The following is a 19,021-nucleotide window of genomic DNA, read 5'->3' as shown; positions in this document are numbered from 1 at the left end:
TGTTCTTTATTTAATTTATTGTATATTCTTTAAAATATTCTCTCAAGTTTAAAGTAAGTGTTCTCGAAGCATGCTAAATTCACTGGTTGGTTCTTTTAGAGTACAGTTTATCCTTACGGACAATACATAGACTATAGGCCCGAGAAGACGCAGTAAAAATTCATGATTTCCGGTTGACGTGGCGCGGGAACATCGAGGTAGCGTTGTAATCCGCCACTTGCGTTTGGGCATTATCATGACATACCAAGTGTATTCGCACGGTAAGCTTGCTTGGTATTAAAGAAGGGCAATTCACTAACACAGCCTAAATATTTTTAGTGTCACTTTAGGCGCACTCTTGACGCATTGTGCTAGTCAAAGATTTCCATTTCCATCAGTTCCTTCCTCGGCTGTGTAAAAGGACGGATCGTTTGCGCTGGTGGTTGGCCGTAGTAAAAATTGGCGCAGTCGGAGCCGAACGAACTGGTCCCGAGATTTCTGTGGAAGGTCTAGATCGCAATTACCAGGTCACGATGAGCAATGCTGCTCGTTGTTCCAGTTTTCTAACTGTTTGCATCCATTAGATGTAGTTTTGAAGGACAATATTATCTTTTTTTTTTGCTGCAGTATGAAGAAGCAAAGACGCATGTAACATTGCCTGTTTCTTCCTTCTGTGTGTGTCTTAATTTGCAGCAAAATAACACTTCCTTCAGCAAGCACCAACTATGCCAACAAAGACATGCAGTTTTACAGCGCTAGCGAGTGTTCGCGTCATTAAGTAGACATAAACAGATAACACATAAACGCCATCTCCATATTGATTACCGCTTAGCATTATGGTTTCATGCAACTTACGCCTTAAAATTATGTTTTGTACGGTGGAAAAGGTTAAGCAGTACAATAATTTAAGGTGCATATTTCTGAAATTCTATAATCCAACTCGGCATCAAACTTTTTACAAAACTATAGCACTTTAGTCAATCTACTTGAAATTGAGTAATCCTTTTTGTATTTGCATACCTGTAGAAGAAAATTAATTACATTTATGTTTGTTTAATGCATAGGTACGATACGACGAGATTGGCATTAACCTATTGGTCTTACATCATGGGGAAGCATCCAGATGTTCAGGAGAAAATGAGAACGGAGGTCTTAGAAGCGTTTCAGAAAGAAGTAAGTATAATTTTTATTGTTTGCTTTGAACAAGACCACAAAGATTTTTTTTCCTTGCTCCCTGACATTGCGGGGGTAGTACAAGAAATCTGAGGCTGTTGGCGAATTTTGTAATGAAAGTGAATGACGAGCGCTGGAGCACTAAAAACAGTTTTAGCGTTGCCACACTGAGCTACACTGCCCTGTCTCTGGTCATTTGGAGCCAACACCAGCTCTGCGCTACGAAATCACTAGTGCTCCACTGTCCTGCAGACTGTGTGACGTCTATGTGGCAGGTCGCACGCGAGGACTGCTTGACCAACAGGCTATGAATGTTTAAGTTTGCTTCTTTTATTAGCCTAAGTACTTGCCGGCTCTGAAAGTTTTGTCACTCAGCCTTCTTTATGAATAAATTTTATTGATGCCTTGATTTTATTTGTGTAAATTTGCATCACTCCTTCATAGCGCGAAACTATTGAACGGATCGAAAAGGCTTGTTTATTTGTTAGTTACAACTACATGAAGAGAACAAGCAACGAAGCCACATAAAGCATACGAGAAGTTAATGGTTATGTTGAATTGAAATGGCTGACCTAATGAGAAAACTGGAAGTCAAAGTGGATGAAAGAACGACTTGCTCCAGGTGGGAGCCTGTGCCGACGTCTTCCGCATTACGCGTGCTGTAATATACCACTGAAGCTGCCACGGCGGCCTGTACTTAGATATTTGTATTTGCAAGATTCAACGTGGTAGTGTTAGCCAACGCTACTCGCGGTCTTGGCGGTGAATGTGTAATACCCTTTCAACCGCAGGTTTCAGGCAGTACGCATCACGGCTAGTACTACGTCAGCTTCCTCGCAATAATTTCTTGAGGACTCTTCGAGTACCTGGAATTTCAGAACTTCAGATACCACTGTTTTTTCTAATAGTTCTGCATAACGGTGTTGCGCTGCCTAGGTCGAGTCCGATTATTGTGAGGTGTACGATATTAGCGTTGTACGCAAGAGGGCAGTGCAAACTTTGATCTTATGTTAGAGCAAGGTGACGCAGAAATGGGGTTCGCTGCTTTCCAGATCCCTATATCCTTTAGAGGCCCAAGAAAAAGTGGAAAACGCAGTCGATCCTAAATGTTGTTATATGTACAAGCCATCGTTAATGAGGTTTAATAAGCTTCCTCACAACAGCATTCCCATAGACGAAGTTGCATGAACAGTTCTAGCGTGTGTTTGCAAGTAATCTATCCTCAAGTAATGTCGATCGCTGCGTGCAATAGCTCTTTTCTGAAAACACAGGCTCATATTTTAACCTCATTCGACGCAGTCAGACTTAAAAAAAGAACAACGAAAAACACTGTTCTAGTTGAGTTTGTGTCATATATTCTACTAAATTCGTGTCTTGCAATAATAATGATAACTATGTAGTAGATTATCCTATTCAAACTAGTGTATGTGGCATCAAAAAACATGATTAGTCGCACTTTGTCACATAGAAAACTGCACACGGACGACGCATACAATTGCAGAGTTTTCTTGATTGCAAGGCTGGAGCATATTGCCGTCACGTTGCAGCACATGTATATTGTTTTGCCTCTTATTATGAGAGCCATGCTGACAGTTGTAAATTTCAGAGATTTTCTTTCTCAAAAGTGTCAACGGTAAATGAACGGTTTTCAGAATATTTACACAAAGGCCTTTCAAACACTCTAGAATTTCAGGAGTTTAATTAAAACTCTTACAGCCAATGTTGTGTAGTAGGGTCGTACTTCCTGTAATGCCATCTTTATAAGAATGTTTTTTACGAACGACAACAGAACGATACGTCCGTCACAAACATTCACTGCGTTATCGCATCCCCCGACTCTCCCACAACGCTGTGCATCCCTGCCCACCGCACCACACTTTGTGCTACCCGCGTCTTCCTTCCTCTCTCGCCGCCGCACTTGTGGCACCTAGTCCGTTCCCTGGAAACTATAGTCAACTGCGCACGCGAGCTTCCGAGAACCGCGCCTTCTTTCGCCTCGCCTGGAGCTCTAGGCCTGTTTACGCCGCCACTCTCTCCTCACAACTCTCCTCCCTCCAAATGTGAAGCAATATGGGAAGATGTAAGCTGTGGTTCATGGTAGAGCACCAACTTGTCTGCATAGGCAATAGGTTGACGATGTCTCTTAGTAGTGCCACTCAAAACAGTCATTGTCGCCTTACCGCTTTACTACGCAATAAGGTCCGCACTGCCACGGTGCGAACTTGCCCGAGGCACCCTTCGCAGCATCGCTCAAGGTGCTACAATCTAAAAGCACGACGTCACCGTCTTTAATGGTTGTTGGCTGCCGATGACGGTCGTTACTACACGTTTGCACTTGCTAAGAAGCTCCTTGATGTTTCTGAGCATAATTGAGGGACTCTCTAATCCACTGCTAGAGTGTTGCAGCAAAGGCATTGTGTGCCGCTGCCGGAGGCTCTGTAGCTTCCTTTGCACCTGCGCGTTCCCATGGGGTGCGGAGCTCACTGGCGTAATAGAGCAAGGCGCTCTCCACATTACGCACGGCTAGGGTGATCTCAGGTATGTGCTGGTCGCAATCCTTGTGGTTGGAGCAGTATGCCATTAAGTACTCCTTGCTGGTGCCATTGTGGCGCTTGACCATTTGCCTCACCGGTCTGTATGGCACAGTGCGACACTCCGTGATACCCCAGTGTTCTAGGAGATTGCGCCATAACGTGCCCACAAAGGGCTTCCCATCGTCACTTATGATGGCCACAAATATGGCATTGCCACTATGTGCCATGCCATGGTGCTGCCGCTCGCAAAAGGGAAAGCTCCGGAAACTTAGTGAATTTGTCGATAACTACCAGCAAGTATTTGTGGCGACGAGGTGCAGATGGCACTGTCCCGGCACTATCGACGCTAAGCTCTTCCATGGTAGCTGTGGCTCACTGGCTGTTCATGAGACATTTATGCTTCTGGCATCGAGTCTTTCTACGCTGACAGACAGCACAGCATTGTGCATTCTTTGTTATGTCAGCCCCCTTGCACAGCCACACAAACCGTCCTGTTAGATGTCTCATAGTTTTGAAAATTTTGGCATGGCCGTAGTGGGGTGGTCGTGTACCATCTTCAGTGTCAGACGTCGGAGGGGATAGGAAGCCTTGGTACTTTGTTGCTGCCTCATTCCTGAACCAGCAGCCCATTAGGGTCTATCCAGTTCTGCTGTCTCTGACAGAAGGGGGTGATCAAGGTCCGAGCTTGTGAGCTTAGTCCCTTGGATCACAGCCTTCTGTCAAGAAGGACGGCTTGGACGGACGTCAAGAGCATGTTCTTGCATGAGCCGTCCTGTGCCGCCTAATGGTATTGCATCCTCCTCCAACGTTACCGCTACATGCTGCAGCATAATTTTCGCCTCAGGGACTTAAGAACTTAAGGAACTTAAGAACTTAAGGGACTGACGCCTTTATGTTATATGGGTTGATCGTAAAGACAGTACCTTCAGTACATTGAAGTGCTTTCCTCCCCTGCTCAATGTGACTCTCAAGTGTCTTCTACTAGACGAGAACTTCTAAAAATGCCATAGTGAAATGTTGATTCATTCCCTGTAGCACACGGTCCGTTAAGTTTGAAATGTTTCCGGGCTACCACCACCCCGAGGGGAATCCTGATGAAATCAAGTGTACCTTGATGGCAGATGAATGCTGTTTTCATAATGTCCGCATCGAAAACATGAACCTTAGAAATACCCTTTGTTGAGATTGAAGCTTGAGAACCACTGAGCTTGCCCAAGTTGTGCTGGCGGCCAGTGCTTTCAAGGCATGCGGTAGGCATGCGCCTCGCGTCGCGCATTCAGCGGTCGGTAGTCTACAGCGAGCTGGTAGCCTCCAGCCTGACTTGTTCACGACGAGCATTGGTGCGCTAGTCCAAGGGCTGCTGCTTCACCCTATAACACCCACCTCTAGGAGGCCATATATGCAGCCTTCAACAATTTATGCTCATTAGCTTTCACTGGACGGAGCTTGCATCTCTCAGGCGCACTATGCCTTGTGTTTATGTAGTGCTGAGCGAGGGCTTTACACCCGGTGGCTGTAGTAAACAAAGGGCTGAAGTCGTCAAGTACTTGCTACATCCTTGGTTGTAGTTTTATTGTAACAACATGGTGGTGGCCTTCTTCTGTTGAAATGCTGCTTACTATGTAAGAACATATTCTAAGAAGGCGTGCGGATAGTAAGACTCTCCATCTTCCTCTATGGCAAGCACAGTGACTGGACCCTTGTCGCGCTTAGCAAACGGCAGATTTTATTGCCGTTTGGTGCCAATTGTTCATGCGCAAAGTGCTACATTTATAGTGATGCCTGTTGCACTCAAAAAGTCGCTGCCAAGAACAACGTACTGACTAATACTGGCAAACACAGGAAGCGCTGGTTGTGCCTGCTCGTAGCCCACTGGATGCTGCACTTCAGGGATGTAGTTGACTTAGACCACCATGTCGCCAGGCGGAGTGCAGGCACTTGTGTCCTGACCTTGACGCCTGTCTCCTTTGTTGCCTATGGCCCCGGCATTCCAAGGAAGCTCACGCTTGAATATATATACAGGAGGGATTGGAATGTAGTCTACCCTATCCGCACTTCTAGAAGGAGCTCCTTCCTGCCAGCTGAAACTTCTACCTGAAGCACAGTCACGTAAGTGCCCACCGGGGTGAGATCTACCGAGCCCCCCCTTTACCGGACACTGTTATCGTAAATGCCCGATTCCGTTGCATTCGTAGCAGTGGGGCGGGCTGGTACACAGAGCTGTATGACAATCGCGAGCTAGGTCGCCCACACCTGTGCAGTGACGGCAGGTAAATTCCCCGGAGTCGCCCTGTTAGTATCCCTGTGATGGCGCTGCGAGAGATGGCCTTATAAAGTGAGTGGTCCGTCCGTGTAGCTGGTCTCGATGGTAGGATGTCTGCGTCACCGCGGAATACAACGATCAGTAGGTAGCCGCCGGCGGAAACTAGGTCTAGGTCAGTCACGTCCACAGCTGACTAGAAGGCAAGGTCCTTCACCATCTGGTGAGTCGTATGCGGCGGCGGCTTGTACTGCGACCGCCCCCAAGCGCGCTCCACGAAGGCGTCAGCTGCCTTAGCCAACTACGTGAGATTGGCAAACCAAGACTTGGAGTTTGCGAGTGTATTTGCCGCAACACGCGGTCAACCTTTTCTGCTTCCAAAACATCGCCGTTGATTCGGTAAATAAATTCTTTAAAATTACATTCTGTGTTTTGCGTACGGAGCTCGGCTTCTTGTTTCAAGGGACGGTTGGCGTCAATGTAATTCCACAGTCAAGGCCGCACTAAATTAACCCTAAGACGCAAACGTGGTCACGAAGCGCCACCACATCTTTCCGCTGCACTCAAGAGTAGCGAGCATAATGTGGGAAGTCTCTTATCGGCGGTGACATCGTTAACAAAGAAAAGGTCTCCAACCGGTGCAAAAACTTCTCTAGTAAGTGGATTGCGTTAACTGCACTGAATTTAGGTAGCTTACCTCCAGTGGAGCAAACAGCGGCGTCGCCTGACGTTTGAACCGCCACCAGGGCTGTCACAGAACATGCCGGCTGTTACTCCCTGTCGAACTATTGCTGCGATTTGCTCACGTTGCATGGCGGAGCCACTTGTGTGCCCAGAAAATGCTGCAGAAACTCTTCAAGAACATTCACCGCCTCCATTTCCACGTGCATGCCGATCTCGGACGAGCCCCCACTTGTTACGAACAACGATAGGCCGAAGGATGCATCGTCAACATCCTTTGCTACCGCACTCTACGAACTCTCCCACCACACCGTCTATTCGTGCACATCACACACCACACCGCAAGGCTTCGCACCACCCGCGTCCTCTTTACTCTCTCGACGCCGCGCTCGGACCACCTCGTCATTCCCCTCGCAACTGCAGTCAAACGCGCACGCGGCCTCCGTGAACCGCACCTTGCTTCGCCTCACCTCGAGCTCACGGTCCGCTTACCCCGCATTTCTCTCCTCACAGTGAAGTGAAATGACGAAACGAAGGGGAACAGAAATAAACAGAGCCTAGAGCCAAACATGGAATTCTGAAGGCCCTCTCCTACTTCGCCAAGACAAATCAGCCTTCCCATTGGCGCGTTCCCGAGCCTACATTATGCCTTCGAAATTTTCATTGGTCGGCGCGCATTTCATGGCAACAAAGCTGGAGAAAGGCCCTATTACATTGAATACGGCATCTGGCGCTCTTAGCTAAGTACGGAGCTAACCAACAGGCGGAACACGCGTAATTCAACTGCACAAAGTGGACATGCCAGCGTTTAAAAGAAGCGATCATTGTGAGAAAAAAAATTAAGGTAGCCATAGCGAACACAACAAAATTAACAACAATGCCGTCTACAGCAAGAACACATTCAATGGCCCTCTGCTGACTAGGAAATAGTGTTGGGCAAACAAAACTTCAAAGTCGAAATCAACCTTTCACACAGCGTTTTAAACAGAACGCGCGAACCACTAATTGTTCAGAATTCACGAAGGATTCACTACTGTTTCATCGGCTATTTCCTTTTGTTTCTTTCTCCTGCTTACAGGGCGAAGAACTGTCGACGCAGAGCCTTTTGAATCTTTCCTACACAAACCAGGTCATATCTGAGACTCTGCGAATGTATCCACCCCTTATCGGGTATGCGCCTAAGTCAAAATGGCATTTTTAATCATTTCGCCGGGTTCTTTCTGCAGATGTTGCAACAAATTGGGATGATTAAATACAGAGGATACTGCCGCTTTCGTTGTACAACTATATTGGAAGACTCCTATTACACCAATTTTATCGAAGACTCCTTAATTATTTACTCACTGACTCTAACTTCTTCTAAAACCTTCGGCAAAGTTTGGTGTGGAAAGTGCAGATTGGAACTTTGGGGCTTGCAATCCTATATTTTATAAAAGTGTTAATGTTAGGGTCACTTAGTAGCAGAAAAATATGCACGAATATTTATTGTCACAAATATTAGGCCGAGTATACCGGTGTCCTACAGAAAATGGCATGGCGTCATGCCTGATAAGAATTTCTTGCTTGAGAATATAAATGTGTGGATTGCTGTTTTGACTATTGTCCGTTGTGCGCGAACACCTGTCTTGCCTCGCCAGTACACCATTTTCGAAATAACCAGAAAAGCTTTCAAATCAAGTAGTTGCAATAAGAAGCGGATAATCCTCAAAACAGTAGTTGAAAGGTTCGATCAAGAAAACGACACTTGCTTTGCAATGGGTGTGTTGAACTTCATGAGTAGGGTATGTTACTCTTACTGCACCCACTATTGTGTCGTTTGTTGTAATCACAGGCTTATTACGCGAGGATCGGACGAGGACTTCCAATGTGGCAACTACCTTATCAAAAAAGGCATGACCCTTCTCACGCCCACGTACCACCTGCACCATGACCCGCTGTACTGGTCCGATCCCGAAAAGTTTGACCCCGAAAGGTGACGTCTTTGAGTTGTTGCTTAAGACTGTTACAGATCTTCTCGAGTCGTTCGTTTACCACTCAGTAATTTTACTGAGGGTAAAATTACTGAGTGGTAATTTGGTGGGCTTACGTGATATCGGGAGATTGTGGACTCATGCCTGACTGGTGACACGCTTTGAAGCGACAATAGAAGTGCGAACTGCACGTTTAAGAGTCAACGATACAACACTGCTGCTGCAAATATTTCAAACGCTAGTTCCCTTAGTTTTACTGCCAAATCATTTGCGTGCTTGCCTGGTGTGGGAATATTGACTCTGTTGATCTTCATAATCAAACCATTTAACCAATTCAGGTATATTACACGATGAAGCACATATGCATGCTGAACCAATTATTGAATGGGCTATTTTTATTCACACGGTTCCAAGTCCAGAAATTTCAGTTTATCCACAAACTAGATTCATTGCTGTCAGTCATAGCTTAAATGTTTCCTTCATGACATGTCTCCAAAGCGAAATGGCCGTAGTGACGTCAATTTACGTTAGCTGTATTATGAAAACGAACTAATATTGATTTACACATAATGAATTGTTCTACGGAATATGTTGGTGTTCCATTCATATACTACGAAAAATCACACAGCAAGCTGCGGCACGATTCCTAGAACCTTAAGATAGCGCATCAGGCAGTGCTCTTTTGTTCAGGAATCCAGTATTCACTGAGCGACTGAGCAACTTGCTTTAATTTCTTGTCCTTACTTTCAGCGCTAGGCAACAGCTTACTGTAGTGTGCAGAAAATGATAGAAAAATACTTTGTTTCCTATATTTGTTATGGACCCCGTTTCACACTATGTATCCTATGAATGGGTATCAGATCCAAATACATTTATACGGCGAAGATAAAGTAAGCAGAGAACATGAATACGTACGCGAAGCTGAAGTAATGCTCGTTTATCATACTGTTATAGAATATCGCCGTAAATGTTTAAATTATTCTCTCTTTGCCTAACTGCGAAGTGCTCGAAATTAGACAAAAGAGAGAAGGAACTAAAAACACATGCATTGGACGAAAGACAAGCACAGTACCATCTCATTGCCCCTGCTTTCTTTAACATTTTTCCATACTTTCCAGTCTGTATCGATGATATTACAATAACAACGTCATCCAAAGTGAGCTTGTTTGCTGAAGACTGCATATTGTAGGCAGAATAGTTAGCAGAATAGACCCTCCACTCTGACGACGTGACGTCCTTTCAAACTTATCTCAGCAATGTTCACAACACGGAAAATGGAGTTCAACACCTCAAATCGCAAGGCAATGCTTGTGACTAACAGCTCATTTTCAAACCAAGAATATGTACATAGTGAAGTGATCCGCGAACTTGTTTCTTCATACCAACTTTTTGTGTTTAGATTTGTAGCAACTTATCATGGAAACTTTGTGTCAAGTGCATTGCTTGAAGAACTAATCGACCGCTAGGGCACCTAACTGGAAATTCTTTCTTAGCTGCAGGTTCATAAAAAAGAAACTACTGTACGCAGCTACCCTCCGGCAATAATTAGAGTACGCATCACCCATATGGAATCCTGCCGACATAAAAAGAAACCACGAATTAGAAGCTATCCAAAACGTCACGGCACGTTTCATCTAGCGCAACTACCGACGCAAGGCCAGTGTAACTCAAATGAAAGAAAATCTCTACATTCCTCTTCTCACAACTCGGCGTAACTTTTCTTGCCTCAGCCTGTTTCACAAAATTTACTACCACTATCATTGTCTTAGTTCTCGCTTGATAATGCCACCTTTGTTTTGTTCAGCTCACGCTGAAAACAGTTATAAGTTCCACGTTCCGCGTTGCCGAGCAGTTACTTACACTCATTTGTTCCCCACACTGGCAATCAGTGAAACCACCTCCCACAATAATTTACAAACATTTCCCACCATGATCATTCCATTTCCAGATTACACAGTATGTTTATTAGTGAGGTAGGGCCTATTCCATTTCTCGGCGCCTTTGTCTTCATTGCTTCGGATATAAGCATTTTCAATCTTTCAGCTTGCCTAGACATGTTTGGGAAGGTCTTTTGTTATTGATCTCAAAGTCCACACACACTCGCCTTTTGTTTTCGTTTACTGAGCCACAAAATTTGTTTATCATTCTTTCCATCAGTGTTGTGCACATTATCTTGTTTTTTATGTTTTTCTATGTGCCAGTGCCAGTAAATTGTACTTATACTTTTGTTTCTTCTCTGATCTTGTTTCTATGTTATTGCTGTGGTTATGATTATGACGTCTGTTGGTTACGTACTGTTTATTATTATTTTTCCTAGTCCGAAGTTCTGTACCCATCTAAATCGAAAGCTTTTGACTTTCACTGCCTACCTTATCATCATCATTTTCCATTGTCCTACTAACTTTGGTTGTTGGCGTAATTGATGTCGTTTAACTGCTGGTACGAGTGATGTTGATTGTGCTGATATTTGTTTCTACGACCCTCCCCTCTCTAATGTGAAAACTCTGATTACAATTAAAATAAAAATAAGTTTAGTTAAATTATGATCCACCCACTAGCTCAAACTTCCACCTTGCCTATATTCACTGGGGTGTTTGCACGCGCGGATGCAGGTTCAGCCCACAAAACAAGCACCTCGTCAACCCCATCGCCTACCAGCCCTACGGCCTTGGAATACGCAAGTGTTTAGGCCAGCGCTTTGCGGTACTCGAACTGGTTTCGGTCACTGCGCATGTCTTGCGCCATTTTCGCCTCACTCTGGGGCCCAGTCAGACGGTAAGTCTATAAGAACAAGCCTAATGCCATAGCCTTGTGAGGATCTGTGTATTTACATCACTTCTTCACATCTTCAGAGAAATATTAGCATGAAGCCACCGAATCTAGGGTCGAATTCTAAAAGCTTTTGTGCGTAAGTACTGTCTGTCATTAGGCGGCCCCCTTCGGTAATTTTATGTTCGACAGCACGATTGACTGCAATTTTCTCGTACGAAAAGTTTGAAAATTTAATTTAAATTAAATTATGGGGTTTTACGTGCCAAAACCACTTTCTGATTATGAGGCACGCCGTAGTGGAGGACTCCGGAAATTTCGACCATCTGGGGTTCTTTAACGTGCACCTAAATCTAAGTACACGGGTGTTTCGCATTTCGCCCCCATCGAAATGCGGCCGCCGTGGCCGGGATTCGATCCCGCGACCTCGTGCTCAGCAGCCCAACACCATAGCCACTGAGCAGAAAAGTTTGAGCGTAGGAACATTTTTGAAAACAATGGCGCTGGTTGCTTACGCAGGCATTCTTATTCCAGAGTACTATACTAAATCCTACTCAACTCAGGTACAAGAGATGATTATCACGACAATGTGAAGTGAAATGCAAGGCACAGGCATCGTAATGACCACTATCGCTTCCTCGTTTCTGGGGTCCTATAACGAAAAACTATTCCAATCTGTTTTTATTCCAATCTACTGACGGTAAATATGCGTAATCACTGACGCAAGCATCAGGTGGTGACCAGCAGCGTTGTCTGAACATCCCAATCAAACGTTCTCTTCCTTTATAGGAGGTCACATATGTTTAGTTTCAGAACGAATATTGCCTACATTGAGCGGATTTTATTATCTAATTGGGTCACGAGAGGCGAGGAGCACGCTCAATTAGAGAGGGCTTCGATGAGGCCGAGCCAGCGCAGGCAAAATAGAAAACCGGATGAGGAGGGTGGCGCCGGAATCTGCGATTTCTCCGCTACCTTTTACTGAGCTTTCTGTGGCCGGTCGAAAATGGCGGCGGTGTGCAACGTAAAGTTAAGAATACCGCTAAAACTAATCCTCAGCAAAGAAGAGTTGGCATAGTGATGTCGTATACTTGGCGAAAGGCTGATAACGTTATACTCCCCCGAAAAATGTTTATTATACGCAAATGAATCCCAGATCTCCGGCAGATGCGAATAGCCAGTGCCTGAGCGATTGATCGGCCAGCCACCTTGTAGTCCTTTCGAAGCGGGGCAGAATCCGACTATTCAGAAAAAAAGAAAGCGACTTTATTGGGCATTTTAACGCATCTTTACAGCGTACACGTCGCTTTGGCGGACTGAGTTTTTGCGGTTTTCTGACGTCGCGTCACAGAAAGGCGAAGTGGGCGCTTCCTGAAATTTTTGGAGGAATAGCAGAGGGCTAATGGCGGAAAGACACTGAATGAGAAATAAATATTCTCTTTTATTCGGTCCATATTCATTCATAATTAGCGTGTACACGTCATATAAGGGGAGAAAACTATCGCGGTTTCCGTGACGACGCGTCACAAACAGGCGAAGCGGGGGTGGGTCGAAAATCTTTTGACCAAATGTCAAGGGTTAATTTCCCGATTGGGGTAGAAAAGTGTGGAATAGTGTGAAATAGTTTAACTCTATACTGTCCATGTACTCATGACGCTTGTCTATGTATATATATATATATATATACATATATCTATTAGGCACATTGACCGAAGAGAAAATACAGCCATTACCGAAGGAATTACACTCTTAATTAAAAAAATAAACTGCTAGAGCAACCTTCATAACGAATGTGAAATAGGGCTCGATGAGAAAACAGCAGAGTGGTTATTAGCCGCGGGCATGTATCTTCTGCGCACTTGACAAGCACTTTTCTTTTTCATTAAGGCCTCGACTATTTCGAAAGTAATGCAAGAAAAATGTCATTTTCAGGAAAGCAGTCAATAGGTATTTATAGCATTTTACAGATTTTCAGGTGAAGGGGTTTACTGCAGGTGTCATGTGATTGCTGAGGCTCTCTTTCTTTCGCAGTGACTTATGCAGCGCGCTGGTGAGCCTACTCACAATGAAATCATGATTATTGACTCCACAGAAGAAGCATTTCTTTAACATATTTATGCACTAGAATGTACAGGTGCCAATTTCAAAAGATCATAAAGTATTTCTTGTATTCTTTACAGCGCGAATTGAAGCTCGATACCTACGCAGTTATGGCAATTCCCAAGGAAAAGATCTGGATCAAACTACACAAGCTCAGCAATGGAAAATAAAGCGCAAATTTTCACTTGCGAGAAAAAAAAATCAATTCGCATTTTTTGACAGATTTTTATGACTGCTCAAAGTTGTCAAAGTCAAATTGACGATTCGGCGTGGTTAGAGTCGTGACCTCAAACCATTCTATTATAAACGCATCATCAGACATTTCTGAATTTGGCACCACGGTGAAGCTCCATTACTTTCCTTCATTACTGACTTTAACAACGGCGAACCGTCAATTTCTTTTTCCCATTCCCATAAGCTTCCCTGACGTCTCGCTATCTTTGTGCAATGGTAACGTAACGACCAATCTTTAAAGAAAACCCACAGACCGACAGCAATATCTCCATTTTAAAAGCAGCCATGTCAAACAATGCAAAACGAGCATTCCCTGCAGCCAAGCTATCCGGTTGAAAAGAATTTGTTCGGACGACTGCGAATTCACTCGCAACTGTAACTAGCTTCGTAATGCACTAAGCGTAAATAAATACCCTTTACAAATAATTGAAGATGCCCTTAAACGGGCCGACTGTCTCGACCGGAAAGATTTCATTTACACGGTCAAGCGATCAGCAACAAATTCACGAACTAACGTTATGCTAACAGACCCCGCATCTATTCCTAACGCGTCGCACATTCTCAGGAAGCATTATTACTTACTGATGCAGAGCAAGCGTCTTAAAAACACTTTGACGAACCGCCAAGAGCGCTCTATCGTCCCTCTAGGAATCTACGTGACCTAGTAACCTCATCCAAGACTAAAGCGATCGCCCCTGCTGATTGTCATCCCTACAATAAGCCCCATTGCAAAGCTTGTACCCATATGACCACATCAAAGACTGCTAGAGGCACAACATGAAATTTTTTCTGTTAAAGTCAACGGCGACATTACTTGCGACAGTATTAACAACATCTATCTGCTTGAATGTTCATTGTGTCATATGCAGTATATCGGTTAGACCGAAACATCCTCTCGTATCCGATTAACAACCAAAAAGCACACGTTAACAGCTTGCCACACTTGTCATTATCTAAACATATTCGACTGCCAGGTCCCACGTTTGACAACATCACTATCGCAGTAAGAAAATCAGCGTTCAAAGCGCACCAGGATTGAGAAGTACGAGAATGCTTCCTCATTCATAAATTTAACACTCTGTCATCCGGCTTCAACGAGAGCGTAGGAAAAATTCGTGCCTTTATATCATATCTTGACGTATATGTTCTTATACAGACTCGATAAAGCATGCCACATCTATTTGCAATGTCGCAATTGATATCATTCTGTAACTTCATGTGCAATGATCGTGACACCATATTGGTATTTCATACTTATCATACAGCCTGCTAAGTTATATTTGCTGCTTCACTTTTTGTTGTATTATTTGCAAGGGTGCACGTGCATGTAATGCTGTCTATGCCCATGTGCACATGCCCAGAAAAGCGGCTGCGCGCTTGTATCTGTGTTAATTCTGACGAAGGCCGCCCTACGGCCGAAACGTTAACCCATTAAACATGCAAGTTTGGTAAGTGTGCCCCTTCGTTTCTTCAACTATATATATATATATATATATATATACATATATGTGTGTGTGTGTGTGTGTGTGTGTGTGTGTGTGCGTGTGTGTGTGTGTGTGTGTGCGTGTGTGTGTGGGTTTATATGTATCTGCACATCATCTGTAACAAAAATATGCAGATTCTACGCATTGTGAGAGCGAAAACAATAACCCTAGGGCTTGACGTGCCCAAACTCCAACGAAGACCTGGAGTTATTCACTCTGCACCCAATGCACGCAATACTTTGGCGATTTCGCATTTCGCCCCCATCGAAATGCGGCTGTCGTGGCCAGAAATCGAACCCGCGACTTCGTGCTGAGCCGCGCAACGCCATAGCCACTGAGCCACCACATCGGGTGTATTTGAGAATCAAAGTTAGGCGAACCATTTTTCAGTTTGCTATCTAAGTATCGTTTGAGGTTCTGGCTTTAATTGAAGGTGAGGAAGTTGCTTGCGGGAAACGAGTATGCGTGTGACAACATCGCCAAGGTGACGTCACCACGGCGACGAAGGTTGGATATCTACGAGGGCTATATGACCACTGATTCATTAAAAAGACGAAAACATTGCACTATTGTTGTGCAGAGGCACCATGGTTCGAATCACACCATTGCACACGAGCATGTATTCTTTCTTTATTTTCAGTAGGAGGAGCTCCAAACGAGACTAGACTGGAACCGTAAAAAACAGAAGGGAATGGCAACTGGAATCGCAAACTTATTTTGATGTGCCAAAGAGTGCTTCAGATTAGAATTATTACTCACACATGGTCTCAGTGTCCAGGACTTAAAGGCCGCTCCTACAGGAAACTGTTTACAAAAATTCAGGACATGTTCGATGTGTACCAGTACTGCTAACTCTTGGTGAGGAAGAGGGGAACACTTGGCATTCCCACAAAATGCCTCCCATGCGATTCAGTTTAAGGGACCATATTATGCACTTATGTTGTTCTCTAAGAAGTGGTGGCTTCTTCGGATAATATGCAACACCACTCTGCACCCGTCGCTATATATTGGTGACAGCTAGCGTTAACCCCCCTCCTGACCCTGCTTTCCACGTTAACTTTCACGGCAGTAGATTTTATTCGATCAACGCCGATAGAAACGGACCACTGGCGCGTTGCATGTCGTTTCAACATGATTCATTTGTGCAAGCTTTGAAATTCTGCTATTGAAACATATCATCAATAGTGTTCCCTACGGAGTGCAAAATTTGCAAATTAGTTGGCACAGTTGGGTTACCCTCAGCGACGGCTTAGCGGCTATGGCGCTGAGCTGCTAAGCACTTCGTCGCGGGTTCGAATCCAAGCCGCGGCGGTCACAGTTTGATTGGCTGCGAAACGCAAAAAAATACTCACATACTTACATTTGGCTGCACGTAAAAGACCCCTAAGTGGTCTAATTACTCCGGATCACCGTGGTCGAATTAGTCCGTGGTCGAATTAATAGCACATTGGGCTGCTGTTTTGAGGGAACAGGGTTCGAATCCAACTCTCGGACCACTTAGGGTCAATGAATATTTAGCAAGGCGTACAAGCGTGTTGCTCTGCAACGAACCTCTTTCATGCGGACACAGGTCGCTGTAGACGAGCATTTTGACTCCTACCTTGAGCACAGGGTATGCGCGGGTCGGTCTGTGCTGGTTTCCGATGAACCTCTTTGATGCCAACTTGGGTCGCTGGCTATGTGCCTGGAGGTGTGTGCCGCTCTTCAGTGAACAAACTTCGACACCAACTTGGGTAACTAGATACGTGCCGCTGTTCAGTGACGAAAAAAATATCCCTTGAACTTCTATGATGATGAGCAGAGTCGAACCCAGCTCACAAGGGCTCCAGCAACCCTACGCACAAACAGGCTGCGCCATAACTACACTGGGTGTATGCCGCTTTACAGTGAACGTGTTTCATGCCAACGCTTTAGCGAGCTGCGCAATGGTATGAATGCACTGGGTTTGTGACCGCTATTAGGTAATTCCGCTAATAATCACAAGTAATTTTCTGTGACCTGACTGTCAGGCACTGCCAGTCAAGGCCTCTGAGGCTTTGACACGCCTGCAAAGTGTATTTTGTTTTTCGTTATCCGCAATAAAGATTATAGTGCATTGTATTGTATGGTATTGTATTGTATGTGCCGCTCATCAGCAAACATCTTGCCAACTTCGGTCACAGAGTATATGCCACAGCGTGTGCGGCAAATGAGGGAGCAATCCTGAGTCTATGCAGTAACCGGCGCGCCGTGCTTCGCGTCTCGGAGGCCACGGATGGAATTCTCAGCAGTGCCACTAGATGGCGCAGCGCGTGCAGTAAAAGCGCGGGAAAGGAGCCTGCTTGCCACAGGACGTGTTTCTGGGCGTCCGCACGCACCAGCGTCGTTGTGTCGCTATACTGATTCAATGCTAACGCATTACTGTTCTCAGTTATTGTGAGGTGGGTTCCGCTTCTATTTTTGTCCTCTACATCTGTTTTGCTTGAGATTGGACGGTTGGCCACTGTGAAACGTGCAAGCCATTTTGCCACAGAACTTGTAATGTTGCCCGCGCAACGTGACAAGAACGCCGTCGGTGGTGTTCGTGTTATTTTCCTCCAACCATCCGACTTTTGCCGCATCGTACGTCCTGCGTATGTGCCACGTTTCAAACTTTCATCATCATGGTCATGAGCAAGGCTCGTCTGCGCCGCAGATATTCCTTTTATGACCAAGAAAACAAAGAATAGCGTACCAAGATACCGCCATGTCCCAAGAAAAACATCAGCGTGGTGCACGCAAGGTCATCCCCGCCTCCTACAGTACCGATTGTAGTGGCCTCCAGATATATTCGCAGAATGCATCACACTCACAACGTGTGCACAGAACGCGAAAGCTCGCACAAGAGACCGAGCCCTAGTGTTGCACGTAGTGAAATGGTTAGGGTGTGAGATTCTGAGGAGGAAGCAGGAATAAACGGAGAAACAGGGAGGTTCCGAAGTGTACATTGCGGCAGGGATGTGAGCTTGTAGTGGCCGTGGTGCGAACAGTTCCGTTTTAGGCACCTATTAAGTATCCCTCCGGCGAATTTTTCCACCTGCGTATGTACTACTGTGTTGCAACAAGTCAGGCGATGGAAGCATTGAATATTATTCGTTCATTTTTGTATTAGCAGATCTGTGTGCTTTATAGAGGTGCATATAAGGCTGCCACATCATAGCAGGTTTTATGTGGTGATGTATTGTTTGATTACGCAGAAAGGGGACGACTTGTGCTTACCAGCACCACTATGTGGGAAAAACTTCTGTCTCATATAAGCCTGTTCAGTGGAACTTGCATTGTCTGCAGCACTAGCAATTCGCGCCCCTGGTGGACACATTGAGATAGATCCCTGGGGGACAAGCGTACTGCATGCGGGCAAACAGGAACAGTGCCGCCATCAGCAACGTGGACGACGCCTGTTGGTGCAGAAGTAAGGAGCTCATAATGCGATTATCAATCTTTACTTACTTTAGGCGTTTTCAGTCTACCTATCTAGCCTCTTACGCCGACCAATGGCTCAGTTTGTCTGGATACATGAGTCACCAGTTATGTGCTCCTGTTTGTAATGCCTTCATGGTGGTTCAATTGTCGTCATTAAAAATGGGTTACCTGACTCTCGCCATGCCATAGTCGTCACACGATTGTTTTACCGTCTTCATCACTTTAGTAACGCCCTCCTTCTGCCATCAAGCCACCATCGTCATACCGCCTTTGTGGTTCAATCGACGTCAATCTTTCTTCATTCTATTCTGATGAAAGTCGTCATTCAATGGTTAATATGCCAGCGTTGTCATGCCATCATCGTAAGACAGTCGCAGTTATTCATCCGTTGCAAGA

General features: G+C 45.1%; 1 protein-coding gene across 1 annotated transcript in view; it reads left to right on the top strand.

Annotated features, from left to right (window-relative positions):
- LOC129383529 (probable cytochrome P450 9f2) overlaps positions 1-15,142 on the top strand; it is a 43,815-nt gene extending 28,673 nt beyond the window's left edge. The window contains exons 10-14 of the mRNA XM_072290155.1: positions 1,044-1,152; positions 7,706-7,797; positions 8,459-8,599; positions 11,210-11,372; positions 13,547-15,142. Of these exons, the coding sequence (XP_072146256.1) occupies positions 1,044-1,152; positions 7,706-7,797; positions 8,459-8,599; positions 11,210-11,372; positions 13,547-13,636 (595 nt within the window). The 3' untranslated portion in view covers positions 13,637-15,142. The remainder of the gene's footprint in view (positions 1-1,043; positions 1,153-7,705; positions 7,798-8,458; positions 8,600-11,209; positions 11,373-13,546) is intronic.
- The last annotated feature ends 3,879 nt before the right edge of the window (positions 15,143-19,021 follow it).

This window comes from Dermacentor andersoni, chromosome 8 (assembly GCF_023375885.2).
Source record: "Dermacentor andersoni chromosome 8, qqDerAnde1_hic_scaffold, whole genome shotgun sequence".
Classification (NCBI taxonomy): Eukaryota; Metazoa; Arthropoda; class Arachnida; order Ixodida; family Ixodidae; genus Dermacentor; species Dermacentor andersoni.
The sequence above is the reverse complement of the archived record's forward strand: the minus strand, read 5'-3'. Positions and strand labels throughout refer to the sequence as shown.